Raw genomic sequence first — 16,756 nt, forward strand, 5'->3', positions numbered from 1 at the left:
ATAGAGGAGGCAGGGACTACACCGGAAATGGAGCTGCGCAGAAAAAAAAAAAAAAAAGCTGGACCGTCAAAACATAAACAGAGCAGAAGACAACCTTGTGTGAACGCAGCTAGCTCGTATTGTTGTCAGACTTTTTCCTAAGCAACAAACATAGCTTAATGCATGCCCTCCTAATGTGGTGTGTTTGCTGTGAGGAAACTCCCAGCCAAGGCACTTAGCTGGTTTACCGAGCAGAGAGGTGGAGGAATCAAATCTGCAATAAAGATTAGGACTAAACTAAGAAGTGCGCCTCGTCGGGCCTCCGAGTAGAGGTAATGCTAGCAATGCTAAGTTAGCAGGTAGAAGTCTCCGTGTTTGGGTAACTAACGTGTTGACTGTAACTTAAATGTCCAATTTTAGCTTTGATATTTGCTCGCCTTTTACATTTTACGGAGCTTTTACTCGGATGATCCGGCTGTCATGTTGGAGAACAGTCGCAGTTATTTGGAGAAACACAAAGCAAACAGTTGGGCCTCTGAGTCGGACTGAGAAGTCAGTTTTCATATATTTGATGCAGCAATGTAACCATTTTAAAGTAGCCTGATGGTACATTTTAAAGCTAAACGACTAACCGTCAACCAAGATCAACTCATTTGTGTCTGCTCTTTTTTTTATTTAACGTCCAGGCTTCCTGGTAACCAATAAAACCTGATTAAATTCTGCTTTTCCTTTCTGACTCTTTACAGTTTCTGCCTAAGGACGACGCAGGACATTAAAACGAAAATAAAAAAATGGCTGAAGCTGATGGAAAATCCCCTATGCTCAACGGTACAGCATGAGAGATGGAAAATACACACTTCTCTGCATTTTATCATATGTTCTGTTTGTTCCACCTGCAGGTTTTTAAGAGAAAATGTTTGTGTTTATTAGGTGGATCAGATGAAAACCAGTCTGCAGAAGATCAGCTCAAAGAGGAGGATGCCTCTGGAAGTAAAGATGGCCAGTCACAGTCTTCCTCTGAAGATGGTAACAACACGTTTGTAGCCTTAATACCTCATCTTATTATCTTTTTTAACCTACTTTATGCCCTTTTTTTTTATTCCGTCTTCCGTAATCAAGCCCAATTGCAACTATGCATGTGAAAAATTGTTTCTTCATTTGTTTTTCTTGCAGTATTAATTTACAATTTAATTACAACCTATGGAAATCATTCTTTACACGGCAGCAATGTTTTGAGTCTGTTGTATGGAGTCTCATAGCAGCAGATGCCCCAAAACATAAGAAGGAAGAGCGTGTTCCAGAGGCTGAGGTTTACAGAGAGCACCAGAAGTTGAAAAGAGACGATGTCATTACTGTAAAGTGCATCACTGGTACTACACACTGTTGGTCAGCTGGCTGAAAGAAGGCTGCTACATGTACAGGATAGTGAAATTTGGCTGTTTTTGGTCTTAAATTACTCGGACAATCGTTGTCTGGAAACTACAGTTGTGCCCCCATCCATTTTTATTAATGCAATGCTATTCTGAAACTATTTTTGGTAAATTGCAAGAAGTAGGTCTTTGAAACAACTAACTGCAGTCTCTACTTACTGATTAACTACCTAATATCAATTTTGAATGCTAAAAAAGCCTAAACTCTTGCTTTAGTGAATCATAAATTTAGGCTGTTATAAAATGTTGAATATGCACTGGATTTTCAACAAAACTTCTAATTTAAATCCAGCCCAGGTTTTATTTTGCCATTTCTTTGTTTGAATTCAGTGGCAGCATGTTTGTTTTGTTTTTACTTAATTGTTTCTACTTTTGTAATTCTTGATTAGCAACTCTGTTGTTATACAGGATAGCCACTGGTTTTTAAAGACATTTGATCACAAGATCCTTAGCTTTCCCTGCAAATCTGTATAGATATTTTCTGGCTTTACTCCCTCTTTATGCCATTAATATCAAACTTTCTTCATTTGCATTGATTTTTCTTTCCTAAATCTCCCAATAAGTTTGGGTTTCCTTCATATCTTGGTTTTCTTTTTCTGCAGCTCCCAAAGAAATAGCTGAGGTTTCTGGAGACAAAGCCATGCCAGAGGCAGAAGGAGAGACGGGTGGAAACAAAGAAGGAGAGGAGGAAGAAGATACAGACAGCATGGATGGGAGCGGACTGTTTTCTTTGACAGAGGATGGAGAGAGGGAGAGTGAGGGAGGCAGGCGAGAAAGGGCCAAAGACAAGGACAGAGTGAAAAGAGCAGCTAGAAAGAGAATCAGACCCGGAGGTGGTACTAATCACTCTTCCAGCTCAGATGATGACGACGATGATGATGAGCAAAAGGAGGAAGAGGAGGATGACGATGATGACGAGGAGGAGGATGACGAAGCTATGGAGTCATGGCTGGGAGCAGAGCTCCATGACCTCCGTGGCCCCATATGGCAGGCGGTGCCCTCTCTTCGCTCTAGAGAGATCGGCAAGAACTCGCACCAGTTTGTCCGCCGTGTGTGTGGAGCCCGGGGCCTGGTGCAGCGGCTGGAGCTCCAGGGACGCCTGGAGAGGCACACTGGCTGCGTCAACACATTGCACTTCAACCCATCTGGTACGCGCCTGGCATCAGGCAGCGATGACCTACGAGTGGTGATCTGGGACTGGGCCGTCCGCCGAGCAGAGCTGGAATTTGACAGTGGACACAAGAGTAATGTCTTCCAGGTGAGTTGGGGAAAAAATCAATCTATCTTTAAAACCTCGATCTGTATTTAACATTTCTTTTTGTCTATTTCTCTACTTTCATCAATCAATACATACTGTCTCTTTATGATAAAATTTTCTGTTAACTGATTACAGTCCTCATTGCATGTAGGATTAGTAAATTAGGATCCAAATAAGTACAAGATTAATTAATAAAAAAAAAAAATTGCTGTGAATAAAGTCTGCCTCTTGCCTTTGGGTTTCTACAGGCAAAGTTCCTGCCCCACAGCGGCGACTCCACCTTGGCCATGTGCGCTCGTGACGGACAGATCAGAGTTGCGGAGCTCTCCGCCACGCAGCGCTGCAAGAACACAAAGCGGGTAGCACAGCATAAAGGAGCAGCACATAAGGTGAGTTTATTGGACCAAAATGTGAAATACTTTGGAGATAACATGCCAACTGTTATGTCTTGACTTCTGTTGTTTCATTTATCTTATCAGCTGGCGCTAGAGCCAGACTCGCCTTGTTCATTTCTGTCAGCTGGAGAGGACGCCGTGGTGTATGGTATCGACCTGCGTCTAGACCGTCCTGCCAAGTAAGTCATTGCTTCTTGATCTTTTACAATTTAGATGCAATGCAGTAAAATGCTGCAACTTAAACACTACCTTTGGGAGGGCAAAGGTAACTAAACTCTGTCTAGATGTATACATAGTAAATGGTCTGTATTTGCATTGCTCTTTAAAGTACTTTACGTACTTTACACAAAAGTGTAAACTTGCTGATGCTGTAATGACTTTGTCTCATGTCTTGTGTGGCAGTAAACTTGTGGTGGTAAAGGAGGGCGATAAGAAAGTGGGGCTGTATACCATCTTTGTCAACCCAGCAAAGACCCATCAGTTTGCTGTTGGTGGCAGAGATCAATATGTAAGGTATGAGCTGAGCGGAGCTCCGCTGTTGGTTGTCCTTCTGGATAAAAAAAAACGATTTCTGAAATTGATGAGATATTTGATCTGAAAGACAGTTTTATGATTTACTCCTCCTTGGTTCATCTCCTGACTTTTCTTTTTTTTTTTTTCTTAAAGAATCTACGACCAGAGGAAAATCAATGAAAATGAAAACAATGGCGTTCTGAAAAAGTTTTGTCCTTCACACCTGGTATCCAGCGAGTCTAAAACCAACATAACTTGTCTTGTGTACAGCCACGATGGAACAGGTAAAAGCAACATCTCTATTGGATAAATGTGATCTTATTGGCATATATTGGCACACTCAGACATTTACACCTTTGGCCAAAAGAGCCAAATTCTTCCTGTTGTTTCTCATTACACTATGAATTAGTTTATTCATCCATCCAACCATTTTCCGTCAACATTTGCGTTAACTGATCCTTTCACACATGTAGGAAACCTGGTTTCTGAGAATGAATCAGCCTTAATGAGAATTTACAGAAGCCATTTATTCTAAAAGTCATGTTTTTGGACTGTGGGAGGAAGCAGGAGTAGAACCCACAGATGCACTCGGAGAACAGGCAAACTCCAATCAGAGACCCAATTCCCGGGCTGGGGATCAAACCTGAAACCTTCTTGCAGCAGTGCTACCCACTCTTCCACTACATGCAATTGGGGGAAAGAAAAGATGATGGAATCAGTTCATAGCCAAAATGTTTTCTAAACATTTGACTTATCAAACTTACTCACTCAAGGCCGTCTTTCAGAGAAATCGAATATTCTTCATAAAGTTCCTGCCAAATCTGCAGAAGTATCCATAAATATCGAAACCTACCGGCAATATATGTTGGATTTTTATTATTGTGGTGCTTGCAGTTCGGATTACGTACGTGAAAAACGCCCTTCAGCTCCCGCAAACGGTAGCAGAAAACTGTGAAGAGGCGACTGGGCCAGAGGCTGCCGTTGAACGAGATTCCCAGTGACAGCGCACCGCCGGTTTATGGGGGTCTGAGCGGCTCCGACAGTAAAATAATATTTAAAGGCAGGATCGTAATCTTGATGAACTGACTGCACAAAGGAAGTTTTCAGGTGGACTTTCTCACTTAAACACATATTAAAACTGTGTTTTACCCACGTATAGCAGCAGATATAGCTGCCATTGTTACAGGCAAAGAAAGGATAGGGCAGCTCCATCTACCGAGCATCAGACCCACTTTTCGACCGCCCAGCTAGAGCAGCAAAGATGCTTCAGCCGTGCGTCAGAACTAAACTTGTACAAGCATCAAAAATGAAGAAGCAAATGCGTTTTTGCTGCTCCTGCTACATGCGGCCCGAACGTAGCATTAGTCACTCTATGTTTCCAAGCTTATCATCTTGTTCAGTTTTTCTGAGCTATCTCTAGCATAGCTTGGACTTATGCTCTGGGTCATTATATTGCTGTAAAACGGAAGTTCTGGCCAACATGGTCCTGCAGAATGCTGTGGTAGCCCATCTGTTACACGGTTGTTTTCACTTTTTCCAGTCACCAACCCTGGATCCAGCAAAACAGCCTCAGATAAATCATAGGTGGAACAGGTGAAATAAACCCTTCACATGTCCAACAGCCACAAGAAGATCCTATGCCATGAATTAAGATTTTGGATTTAGATCAATTAGTCGATGTGACTCCTAAAGATATCAGTTGTGCAATCATGGTGTTTCATGGTCTTATTCTGTTATCTTAGCTAAGTTTATTTTTTTGTTGTTACAACTCATTCTGTCAAATGTGCAGCAGAAGTTCTTCTCTTCAGATAAAACTGAGATGTTACTGCAGCTGCTTAATAACACATGGACCTTCTAAGTCTTGATAAGAAAGACCACATCATTAAAGTTCTTTGTGAATGTCTGGCTCTTCTACATTGTTAGCACCATTTTTATTCCAACATTCTACTTTCTGCTGTATAATAGTCAAACCTCATGCAGTTTAACACGACCTTTGTATGATTTCAAACGATTGATTTGACTTAAATAACTGATGGAAAATGATGATCTTTTTTTTTTTTACCAGTAGTGTGTGTCTGTAAGAAATTGTTTAAAGTATTATTTTTACTCAATAAAAGACTTAAAAGTGTTTGTTTGCAGAGCAACTTCCAGATTAGATTTGGCGTCAGCAGCATAAGTTTATCAGCTTTTTGGTTGAGCTTATTGAGCAATAGTCAAAAGTTCAACTGATCAGGATGTTTATGGGAATTTTTAAAACGCAACATTCGAGAACCAACAGGAAAAATAAAAATTCTAACTCAAGTTTAACAGGTCTAAAGTTCTCCAAAAAAGTGGCTTTATTACTGTATTATTACCTTTCTCTCTTTTTCTTTCTATCTACCCTTTTTTTTCCTACAATAAAAATGTCCTGCCTCCTTTATACAATTAGTTTCTTTGTAACTTACTTCTTATCCGTTCTAGTCCTGCCTGGATTCCCTCGTGTTTTTTTTATTTTTTATTTTTTTTTAAAGGATGAAATGGCAACATTTAAATCCCGCACACTGAAAAAATATCCGCCCTTAAATCTCTGAATTGTTATTTTTAGATGGGAAGAAAAGGATGAACTCTTCACTTTCGACTTTGAAAAAGTCTGGAAATTTAACCTGTAGAAAGTGTTGCTACAGTTAAATTATTTTTTAATTTTCTCAGAACTCCTGGCAAGTTACAACGATGAAGATATCTACCTGTTTGACTCAAACCACAGCGACGGGGCAGACTACCGCAGGAGATATAAGGGACACCGCAACAACGCCACAGGTATTTAATTTAGTAAATAAAGCAGAACTTTCATTTTAGGAATGCATTGGGTAGTCAATGTTTAGTTTTTTTCTCAGCCAGCCCTGATCAGCCTGTAGGATTAGAAGTCTCTCCAATAAACACACTTAATTTAACAGTCACACTTTCAACATCAATCTTCAGCATTTTTTGGGACAAGCGCTCATAATTAGCCTTTTTTAGTTTTAGAAGGGAGTTTAGAAATTAATTTAGATAAGTTCATGAATTTCTTTTACAGACCTTACTGCAGAGAATTAACTTTTGATTCTTGACTGATTAAAAATATGTTAGAAATCTTTTGGAAATGTTATAGTAGGGTAAGAATCTTCAGAGGATACACACACCTCTAATCAACTTGTTTGTTCTTGATTAATAATAAAATCATTTGTCACTGTAGAGCTGTTTAATGTAGATCTGTCAAATCACACTTGTTGAAATCCCCTCTTGATCCGCTAAATATTTAAAGCTACAGTGTGTAATAATTACAGGGATATACAGTCAGAAATGTAATATATTATACATAACTATGTTATTTATCATCATCTACGAGCTCAGCCTCTTAACCTTAATATTTGCGTTGCCTGAGAATTCGTTATTTATAATTACATAGGAGCGGGTCTCGCAGCCATGGAGGCAGACATCTTTGCGCTACGGCAGCGCAGAGCCAACAAACTAGTGATTGTGAGATCGCCAAAACGTCACAACGATGTAGAAAAATAACGGGTATATTTATTATCTTAAGTCTACATGAAATCTATACCCTACACAGACTAATGAAATACTATCTGTAAAATTATCTATATAAACAAACCTCATCACTTGAGAAGGTAGGTGATGCGGACGTCGTGGAAGACATTTTGTCCCGTAACGCTCGCCGTACTGTTGGGGGGGAGAAGCGGTGGGGGGGAGATGTTCATGTTGCTGCAGTCTGACCGCTAGATGTCGCTAAAAGTTACACACTGTAGCTTTAAATGTTTTTATAACAATTTATTTATAAGCAGACGTACATATTTATTTGGAGTGCCTTTTGATACATTTTAGATATAATTTTTTACATCTATAGAACAAGTATTGTTCCCCTTTCCATTTAGAAGTGTATAATTCGCATCACTTTTGAATGATAACAGATCTAAAAGTAAATCGCTGTGATCCTCAAGGCTGGACTGGGGAAACTGCTAGTTTTGCGCAGATTGGCTCACTTTGAACTGCTGGGTTGACATTTAAAGTAGAAATATTGGCGTGTAAATATGTATGTTAACAAAAGGTTACAGTGCTAATATGTTCCTTTTTTATCTCTGGTGTCAAACTAAATTGTTTCCTGTTTTGCATTAAAAATAACTTCTAACCTGTTAAATGAAGAGCAGATAAAAAAGCTGCTGTATTTTTAAACCTGCATTGACTTTATGAGAAACTTCCTTAGAAACAGATTATTTTCTGCTACACCATCTCTAATTTGGTCACTCTGGTACATCTTTAGTACAGCTTTATTTGGCTAAAATTCAAAAATATTTAAAAGGGTTGCTCCACTTTTGTGAAGGGGTTTCTCTATCTCTAGCCACACATTTTAACTTGCAGTATTTAATTTTGCTCGTCGCATACGTGGTTGACACGTAGCATTTTGAAGATGAACAGCATGACCAGCTGGAGCCGCAGTGCGGGATGATATTGGAGTGGATTTTCTTTTCTGTCCCATCCCTCTCACACAGGGACAAAATTCAAGTCCTAAACCAGAGTTTTTTTTCTCTAAATCACAGTATTTTTACTTTTTCTTTTTCATGTCATTAAAATTCTAGAATTTCACATAATCTTATATGATTAGTCTGACTATCTCATTTAAATCATCAAATGCACACATTTAGTAGGCGAGCCCGAGCAGCATTTTTACCAAACAGTTTAAATCTCTAGACCATTTTCTTGGATGACTACTTTTACTTGAGTAAAACTAAGTATTTCTACTCTAACTAAAAAAGTTTGCCCACTCTACTCACCTCTGCTTATTGCTGTATCTGAAAATAAAGGCAAATAAAAGCACCCCTTACCCTGCAGCCCCCCATTTTCCCTACATTAAACTTATCCCATTTAGCTGGATTGCTTGGAAGGTTATAATCAGATTTTAATTACGTTTTTACCAGAGGTGCACCTCATGCAAAGGAATGATTTATTGAAATTTTGGCAATCCCTAATAAATGTCATCCTCTACTGTGCACCTCCTTATCCGCTATAGAGGCTTTTTCTTTTCTCTGCCAGGCTTTAAGATATCTGCTGTTAACAGTCATATCGGTAGCTATACTACTGTTACTAAGCAGACCAACCGGGCAGAGAAAAGGAAAAATAGGTGTTTGCACTGTGGGAAAAGCAGCTCTGTGGCGCTGAGGTCAACGGTAACAGGACTTCCAACCAGCGGCCAAACAGGACAATCCTTTTTGGTTTTACACGCCCATCTGTCACTCTATTAATACTGCAGTAAAGTCATTTGTATTGTCGGCCTTTCTTCAGTCTGACCCTAAACACACAAGACTGTCGATCTCAAACTGGCTAGTCTCAGGGGGAAGTCATTGATTCAGATGGTTTTATGAATCATTATTATCATTACATTATTGATTCTAATTTAATTGTTAAACACATTAAATGTTATTAATATATATATATATATATATATATATATATATATATATATATATATATATATATATATATATATATATATATATATATTGTATCTGTGTCAGCCTGTTAAACCAGACTAAATGTGATATTAAAGTTGTAATCTAACTCGCAGGCAAAAATGATTTTGGCTGCTGGGGCTATTTTACTAGGCTATATCTGTGTACTTTAAAGTTTTACAGTTTGGGGAAAAAAAAGGTTGAAAATCTATTATTTGAGGTAAACAAAACAAATTGGATATCAAGTAATTGACCTAAACTATCATTAGGGTTGTGTTTCTTATTTTTATAAGGGTGTAGTTTTTGTAAAATAATTAAGTGGTTACACTTTTTCGTTTACAGAAACTAGCAACAAGTAAAAAAAATAATTAAAATATTTTATTTATTTATATATTTTTTTTCTTTCAAGATCATCTTGACTCGTCATGCCTTGTGTGTTACAGTTAAAGGCGTGAACTTCTACGGGCCCTGCAGTGAGTTTGTGGTCAGCGGCAGTGACTGCGGTCATATTTACCTGTGGGACAAACATTCTGCTCGGATCGTCCAGTTTATGGAGGGAGATCGAGGAGGAGTGGTGAGTTTAAATGACAAACTGTAACAGATTTATTTTTTTTTAGGTGGAATTGGCTCCCAGCTACAAAACTAGCATTAACATTTGTGATTTTGTTCAAAAACTTGGTTAACTGAATTCTGTTGAAATTTGAAAAACCTTTTAGTTTTTATGTTGATTGACTGTTTTTTGTTTTTGTTTTTTTTTATTAAGGTAAATTGTCTGGAGCCACACCCTCACCTGCCAGGAATGGCCACCAGTGGGTTGGACCATGATATCAAACTTTGGGCTCCTACAGCTGAGAACCCCACTGCACTCAAGGGCCTGAAAGAGGTACTGATTCCTGCTATTTTCCTCCATCTAGTGATCAACTAGTGAACTTACTCTGATTTAAAGAGAAAACCATGCACTTTACAGCAAAGAGGGTCTAATATTAGAGCTTGCTATGCTTTTTTTTAAAGAGGGTGTATCAAACTCCTGTAACTCTTCATATTTTAGATACAGTTCCTCTTTATTTCACCTGGTTAAACACCTTGACACAAACATCTTTAAACACACAACTCTTCTCTATAGTCTGGAGATGATGTGTGTGATGGAAAGATAAACCTGGATTATCATCTAACCTTGATCCAGTTTAAAGTTTGGTCAAGTTTAAGTTTTATGTTCACTGCTCTTACAATCGACAGTCAGGATTTCTTAAGATGTTTATTTTCTATTCTAGAGCTCCTAGTTTCCTTCAGTGCCCCTTGGGTATAAATACACTTTTCCATATCAGACTCTGAACCAATAAGATTGTAATTACATGTTTTCGTTAAACGTCATTATGAAATAAAATGAGCTCCTATTGGTGCGTTTCCATCAGCTTTTTCTAATGAGCTTCATGAAGTTTCGCATCAGAAAAGCTTGACAGAAACATCAAAATTAGAAAAATCTTCCTCAAATTCGTAAAAAAAAAAGTTTTTAAACTTGCTTGAGGTGGCTTTTGGCTTAAGGTGCAAACAGGAAATAGAAACACTTATTTCTAATCGGCGCTGACATAGCAAACTTTAACCTGACATAACTGAACAGCTATTTCTGCCGTCGGCTTCTTCCTGGATGTTCCTATTATTGGCTGGAAGCAACATCACCATTATTAGTTTTAATGTTAAAGTAAGAACCACTTGCCCCATAGCGACTCGTGGTTACGGCATTGCCCTTGGAATCCAGAGGTTGTGAGTTCAAGCCCCATTCCCACAGACTACGATTTTGGGTCCCTGAGCAAAGACCCTTAGCCCCACACTGCTGCCCAAGAGGATGGGTTAAAAAGCAGAGAGTTCATTTCGTTGCTCTGTACTTGTGACAGTGTAATGATAATAAAACACTGGGGAGAAAAAAAACCTCAATCAATAAAACTCTCCTCTATTACTGGCCTGTGGTCAGTCCTAGATTCAAGCTTCTACTTCCTGTTTATTACACTGATGATGTAATGTTTTCGGCGACGTACGATGATGATACCCTTTGTGGCGCTTCATTAATTGGTTTTAAACCAAATGGAAACACCACAAAATCACTTTTCCTTTTTTTTAAGCTTTCAAAAAAAATTTGCATTTCAGTTGAAAGAAAACACGGTTTATTAGGAAATTTGGGGGAAAAAAATAGGGCATCATCATTACCAGGTTTGCTAAAAGGTGAGTGCGTTGTAGGTAAGAAAAGAAAAGGTATTAAATAGGTAATTACAGCTTTATATGGTAGCTTTTACTTAAAGTGTTGTATCTGTCAAAAATCTTTAGCACAAATATTTTGACAACATTATATAGATTAATTTTATTCCTCTCCCTTATTGCCAACCAACTGACAATTTTTATATGTTAGATGTTTGCATCAAAAAAAATTTGCATTTTCTTTATCTCAATCTTTGTCTTAACTGAAAAAATAATTTATTGTGTTCTTGAAGGTAATGAAGAAAAACAAGCGGGAGCGTGATGAAGACAGCGTGCGTCATGGCGACCAGTATGACACCCAGCTGCTGTGGTTCCTGATGAGACACATGAGAAACAGACGACCTGCTAGGGTGAGCCAAATAGTGAAACTTCTCTATTAGGGCTGGTTAATGCTGTAATGGGCATAACACAGCATGAAGGTCATCGTTTCAAAACCATTTAAGTTTTCTGCAATGTCATTCCTGATGCACAAGTGTTTTATTTATTTATTTTAACTCATGCCTTGTCGGAGAGGGGGCTCGGGTTTTAAGTAGCTGCAGCATCTTATTCCCCTCCACGCATGTTGGATTGTATATTTAGTTTTAAGTGAAAAGCGAAAGTACTGAATCCCTCCATTGCTTGTTATTTCAGTTGCTTCTAAAACGGCTCCCACTGACAAACTTAACTACGACTGTAGAGGTTAAGATAAGGTTCAGCCCACAATTGAGGTGACCACTAAGATCACCCTGCCTACGAAAAAAAGCCTCAGAGAAAACTAAACTCCGACAAATGGCAACAAAGTGAAGCACAAAGTTACCTGATGGAAATACTGAGAGATTTTGCCTCATCAGCACAGAAAGAGTGGCTGAGGGAGGTGAATGTAAGGAGACCAGGTGGTTTTTTTCCACGCATCACCATCGCTGTTAATCTGTGACTCCATGCGTGCCCATCTCACAGCCGATGTGAAAAAAAAGGTAAAACAAATGAACGCTGTGCTTGCTGTTATCCCGGGGGGTCTGACAAAGAACTTCAACCGCTCGACATCGGTGTGAACCGGTTTGATTAATACTTTGTGCTTTATTCATGTATTTATTACAAACATACTCAGCTTTGCTCCCGCTCTATTTTCAAATACACAGTAGAGTTATTTAAACGTAGTAGAGGACATGTACCTGTATATAAAACCCGCGCCCTATAGTCCGGTGCGCCTTATGTGTGTGTTAAATACAGTAATAATGGCACACATAACTGAGACTGCGCCTTTTAGTACGGTGCATCTTATGGTCGTGAAAATACGGTATATGAAAAAGGTGAAAATCTTAAGCATGTTTTTATCAAATGTATGAGCAGGAAAGCCTGAATATTTAAAGCCCCTTGCCAGCACATTACCTTAAATACAGTTTATTAGCAAGTAATAAGGCACTACAAGCTTTTTTTCCTGCTAAACATAAAAAAATCATGCAATCATGACAAAAAAAAAGTATTGTTTGCTACCTTGATTCAGATTAACAATAGTTAGTCTCCATTAGATGCAGTTTTATTCGTTGCTCATATGATCAGTAGCTTTGTTCATCTTTTACAATATCGGGGACTCCTTTTTGCTTTATGGAAAGAAAATGAAAATAAATACTTTGGAAAACTTAGAAGTCTTTTTAAACAAATTGCCATTTCTACGCCGTCTATTTAAAAATCCGGACAATGTTCTCAGAGGATGCTTCAGTAGATGGTGCACACGTAAAACCATTTGGTCATAATAAAGATATATAAACCAAGAATCCGTCCTGATGGTGTTTAGAGTGTCAGCACAGGGCACTATTTGCTGACTTTAACAGACGTGTGCACCATCTGCTGGCAGCACCACATACCTATCTTAACAGATATTAGTGACTACTAAATAGAGCCAGACTTGGTGGTAAAGTGACAGCTAAGCATGAGGAAAGGCTAACCGATCTAAAGCGGTGCTTAACATGGACTGGAACTGAATGCGGTGCAGCAGGTGTGCTGCAGACAGTCACTCCTAATGAGCGCTGCGACCAGGCTGTCCCTGATGCGCTCCAGCTGCAGAAAGGGCATTTGAGAGTAAAAAAGTTCAGGTGGGTTCACACTCTTTCTGGGAATTGACAGTGAAAACTTGTTATTGTGCATGTAAATATCCCTCTCATTGGTGGAGAGCCCATCTGTTTCTGTTTAGCCCTCTTCTTTCTGTAACAATGCCCACAATGCACCATTACTGATGCAAGTGTGAACACTGATTTTAATGATTTGGCTTCCTCGTGGTGCTGCACTGCGTTCATTGTGAGCCCTGAGTGAGTTTGGATAAATCCTCCCCAGAGCCTCCTATCAGAACATCAAAGGAAAAATAGCTTTGCTATCACTAGTATCAGCAGTGAAATGTTTACTCCTGCATTCATTAGCTTTGCAGCCACATCTGGATGCCTCCATATTCTGAGTGCTATTTGAGTCTTATTCCTGGTAGAATCTGTTTTTTTTTTTTGTTTTTTTTTTCCATTTTCCATCTGGATCTTGGAAGTTTCTTGATTATTTTCACTCTTTGCTGTGAGGTGCTGACTAGCTTAGCTGCAGCACTGACCTGTGAACCCCCTGAGCACTTATGCAACATCACGCTGCCCTTGTTATTGTTAACATACAGGAAGGGCTTTATTTATTAAAAACTGAGCAAAACAAAGCATAAAACTTAAAAATAACAAATAATTTGCCAGCAGAATATGGTGATGTTTCTGTTAAACTTTGAATGCAACCAGAGTCAGCTACTGGCATTTAAATTAAGGCTGAAAAAAATGTATCGCTTGTTCGTGATGAAGCAATTATTGAAATACTCGTCAATTTAGTAATCGATTAATGGTTAAATGGAGTGTAGATACTGTAAAATGTAGGATTAGCTGACAGAGCAACCCACTTAAAGCAGTAATAAGTAATAAAGATTGAAAAAAAAAAAGAAAATGTCAACATTTTCATGTAAGAATAAAAATGTTTTTCATCTGTCAATATCCTCTATCCAGATCTCTTGAAGTGGAAAAGTTTTAGTTTCACCAGGTTTGATTTCGTTAAAAGTATTCTCTAAGGGACCTTTGGCTATCCCATTATAAATCGATTAATTGAAAAAATACTCAACAGATTAATCGATTTGCCAAATAATTGTAAGTTGCAGCCCTACTTTAAATGCAAAAAAAAAAAAATCATTCTAATGCACCTTTCAATCTTCATAAACTTAAATACCAAAAACATGTTTTTAAAAGCAACAATACTGATTTAACAAGAGTTATGGTTTGAAAATGACGTGTCTAGATAAAAATCTGTTTTTACCATAATTTGATTCAGATAAACTTTTCTCAAAAGCTTATTTATGTAGTTAGTTTTTTAGTAAATCTAATCCCTGTGACGCCTGCCCTCCTCTCTCCATCCAGGCTCGCCGTGAAGGAGCAGACGCAGACACAGACGAGTCCTGGAGCTCCCCAGATTCCTCAGAGGAAGAGGACGGAGGTCCCGACCACGTCCAGTGCATGTCGTCCTGAGCCCCAGACGAACAGACATACACGCACATACATATGCAGATATTTACACAACGTATTGCCCTTGAATTGATGCACATAGGCAAGCACTATTGACACACAGGCAGAAGCCATAGACGCATACAAACACCATCGAGCAGATACATTTCTTTAAAGATACTACACTGTTGAAGCAGAGTGGCAGAGATGCTAAGCCCCAGGTTTACCCAGCAGGGACAAGTTTGTAAACGCCGCCTGTAGACTGCGACACTTCCAGAATTTGTTTTCATTTTTTCTCTGTTAGAATTTGTGCACAGAGGGTTTAGTGAGTGTTTACAACCTTACAAACCACTCGGAGTCCCAGTTTGTTCCACGTGTTTTCGACATGGACTCTAAAAGTTGCTTTGCTAGAAGTACTGAACACTTTTAGCAGGTGATTGTAGTGAGCTTTACATCACCAGCAGACCCAAACCCCCAATCTGGGTTTCAGACTTCCAAAGAAAGACTCAACAGAAGGGAAGGCTGAAGGCTTATACCCTCAAACCATCCCCTAAATGTGACTCCCTTTAAAGATTTAAAGTAGATTAGGGTAAGTTCTGCTTTTTCCCAGTTACGTGATTGCTTTAGAGCATCTTTAAATCCTTTTCATTTTACACATCGCCGTCTTGATGCTCTCATTTTCTTCTTGTCACTCCTGGTTGCAGTTAGAATCAGGGGCGATTTAGGTTGGACTTTGACAAAATGTGCACTGTGTGTGATGATGGGGGACAGGCTATTTTAATGGGAAACGCAAAAGTGGAGTTTAGGGTTTGTTTTTGTCCCTTTCAAGAGAGGATATTTTGCACTTGAGCATTTCTTAATGAAAAAGAGGAGAGGTAGTTTCCTTCACTTCTACCGGCCTTTCCTCAGCTTCTTTCTTCCTCCTTCTCTCCAAACAGGAACTCGTCTTTTAGACTCACCTCTGGGTCATCAGGATAAATAGGAGGTGTATATTTGCGTCTTTTTCTATTTTGAAGTACCAAACCCAACCTTGATCAATTAGTTTACTGCCTGTGAGCTAAAAAAAAATAAAAAATTAAACTCTAGGTTTGACGTTATCTATTCGATTGCTTTAAACCTCATCCTTTTTTGCCATAATTGTAAAAAAAAAAAAGCTTTGTGTTGAAGTTGACATCTTACAAAAAAGTGATTCCATAAAAGTATTGCTAGAAAATCTAAAATGAACAATCCCATTCAAACAAACGCTTGAAGGAGGTTTTTTTTTTTGCACTCGGCACATAAATCCTGTCTGTGCTGTGATAACACTGGCTAAAAGATGAGGATGGAGAGCGGCGGGGTTTGTCTGCTTGTCAGTGGTGTGAGAGCGATAAAAGTTAAGTTTTCCTCATTTTCTATGAGAACTGTAGTTAGTTGAATTAATATGTACATATATATATAAATATAAGAACTGTAAAAAAAAAAAATAGCAAATGCTGTTTGACTTCAGAAAAAAAAGGAAAAAGTCAAAACATTTGATTGGTATTGATGCAGAGATTTATATTCTATACTGTACAAGGACAAAATACTTTTCAAATCCACAGAGGAAAAAAAAATTCCTGTTAATTTTTTCTGTTGGTTTGTTTTTTTTTCCTTTTTCTTGACATAAACATTCAAAGTATTAAAGCAGTTTTCTCCTGTTGAGGTTTTTCTTTTTTTAATAGTTCCATAATATCGAAATGTTCTATCCAGATTTTCCCACATGCTATTTTCAGCATATTGCATAGCTATAAAAGAAAAGGCTTTGTTTAAACTATTTTCCCACCACTGCCTAATATTGCATTCTACTGGATCTTTGGAAATATGTACAATTTGTGCAATAAAAAAAGATGAAGCTCTTGAGTTTGTCATGTTCTCTGTCATTGGTGCCTGTAAGAACAAAATTATCTTGTTTTTACTACTGCAGTCAACACAAGTAAGGTAAATGTCA

General features: G+C 38.4%; 1 protein-coding gene across 2 annotated transcripts; it reads left to right on the plus strand.

Annotated features, from left to right (window-relative positions):
* The first annotated feature begins 59 nt into the window (after nucleotides 1-59).
* Nucleotides 60-15,858, plus strand: dcaf8 (DDB1 and CUL4 associated factor 8). 2 transcript variants are annotated; one of them, XM_015376635.1, is made up of 13 exons: nucleotides 60-311; nucleotides 726-807; nucleotides 910-1,005; nucleotides 2,012-2,667; nucleotides 2,916-3,056; nucleotides 3,147-3,241; nucleotides 3,465-3,575; nucleotides 3,729-3,859; nucleotides 6,264-6,371; nucleotides 9,496-9,626; nucleotides 9,816-9,935; nucleotides 11,536-11,652; nucleotides 14,707-15,858. In XM_015376635.1, the coding sequence occupies exons 2-13, from the start codon at nucleotides 771-773 to the stop codon at nucleotides 14,812-14,814; spliced, it is 1,851 nt and encodes a 616-aa protein (XP_015232121.1). In that variant the 5' UTR covers nucleotides 60-311; nucleotides 726-770; the 3' UTR covers nucleotides 14,815-15,858. The 2 variants fall into 2 exon arrangements, with proteins under 2 accessions (XP_015232121.1, XP_015232122.1); XM_015376636.1 differs by lacking the exons at nucleotides 60-311; nucleotides 726-807; nucleotides 910-1,005 and adding an exon at nucleotides 1,104-1,401.
* Nucleotides 15,859-16,756: the final 898 nt, after the last annotated feature.

This window comes from Cyprinodon variegatus, unplaced genomic scaffold, assembly GCF_000732505.1.
Source record: "Cyprinodon variegatus isolate N-32 unplaced genomic scaffold, C_variegatus-1.0 Scaffold137, whole genome shotgun sequence".
NCBI classification, from domain to species: Eukaryota; Metazoa; Chordata; class Actinopteri; order Cyprinodontiformes; family Cyprinodontidae; genus Cyprinodon; species Cyprinodon variegatus.

Excerpts from the sequence above, each read along its gene's own strand:
- dcaf8 (XM_015376635.1), top strand. The coding sequence starts at position 771 with ATGGCTGAAGCTGATGGAAAATCCCCTATGCTCAACG. Across the intron at positions 9,627-9,815 it reads AGGGAGATCGAGGAGGAGTG|GTAAATTGTCTGGAGCCACA; the intron begins GTGAGTTTAAAT and ends TTTTTTATTAAG. Across the intron at positions 9,936-11,535 it reads CACTCAAGGGCCTGAAAGAG|GTAATGAAGAAAAACAAGCG; the intron begins GTACTGATTCCT and ends GTGTTCTTGAAG.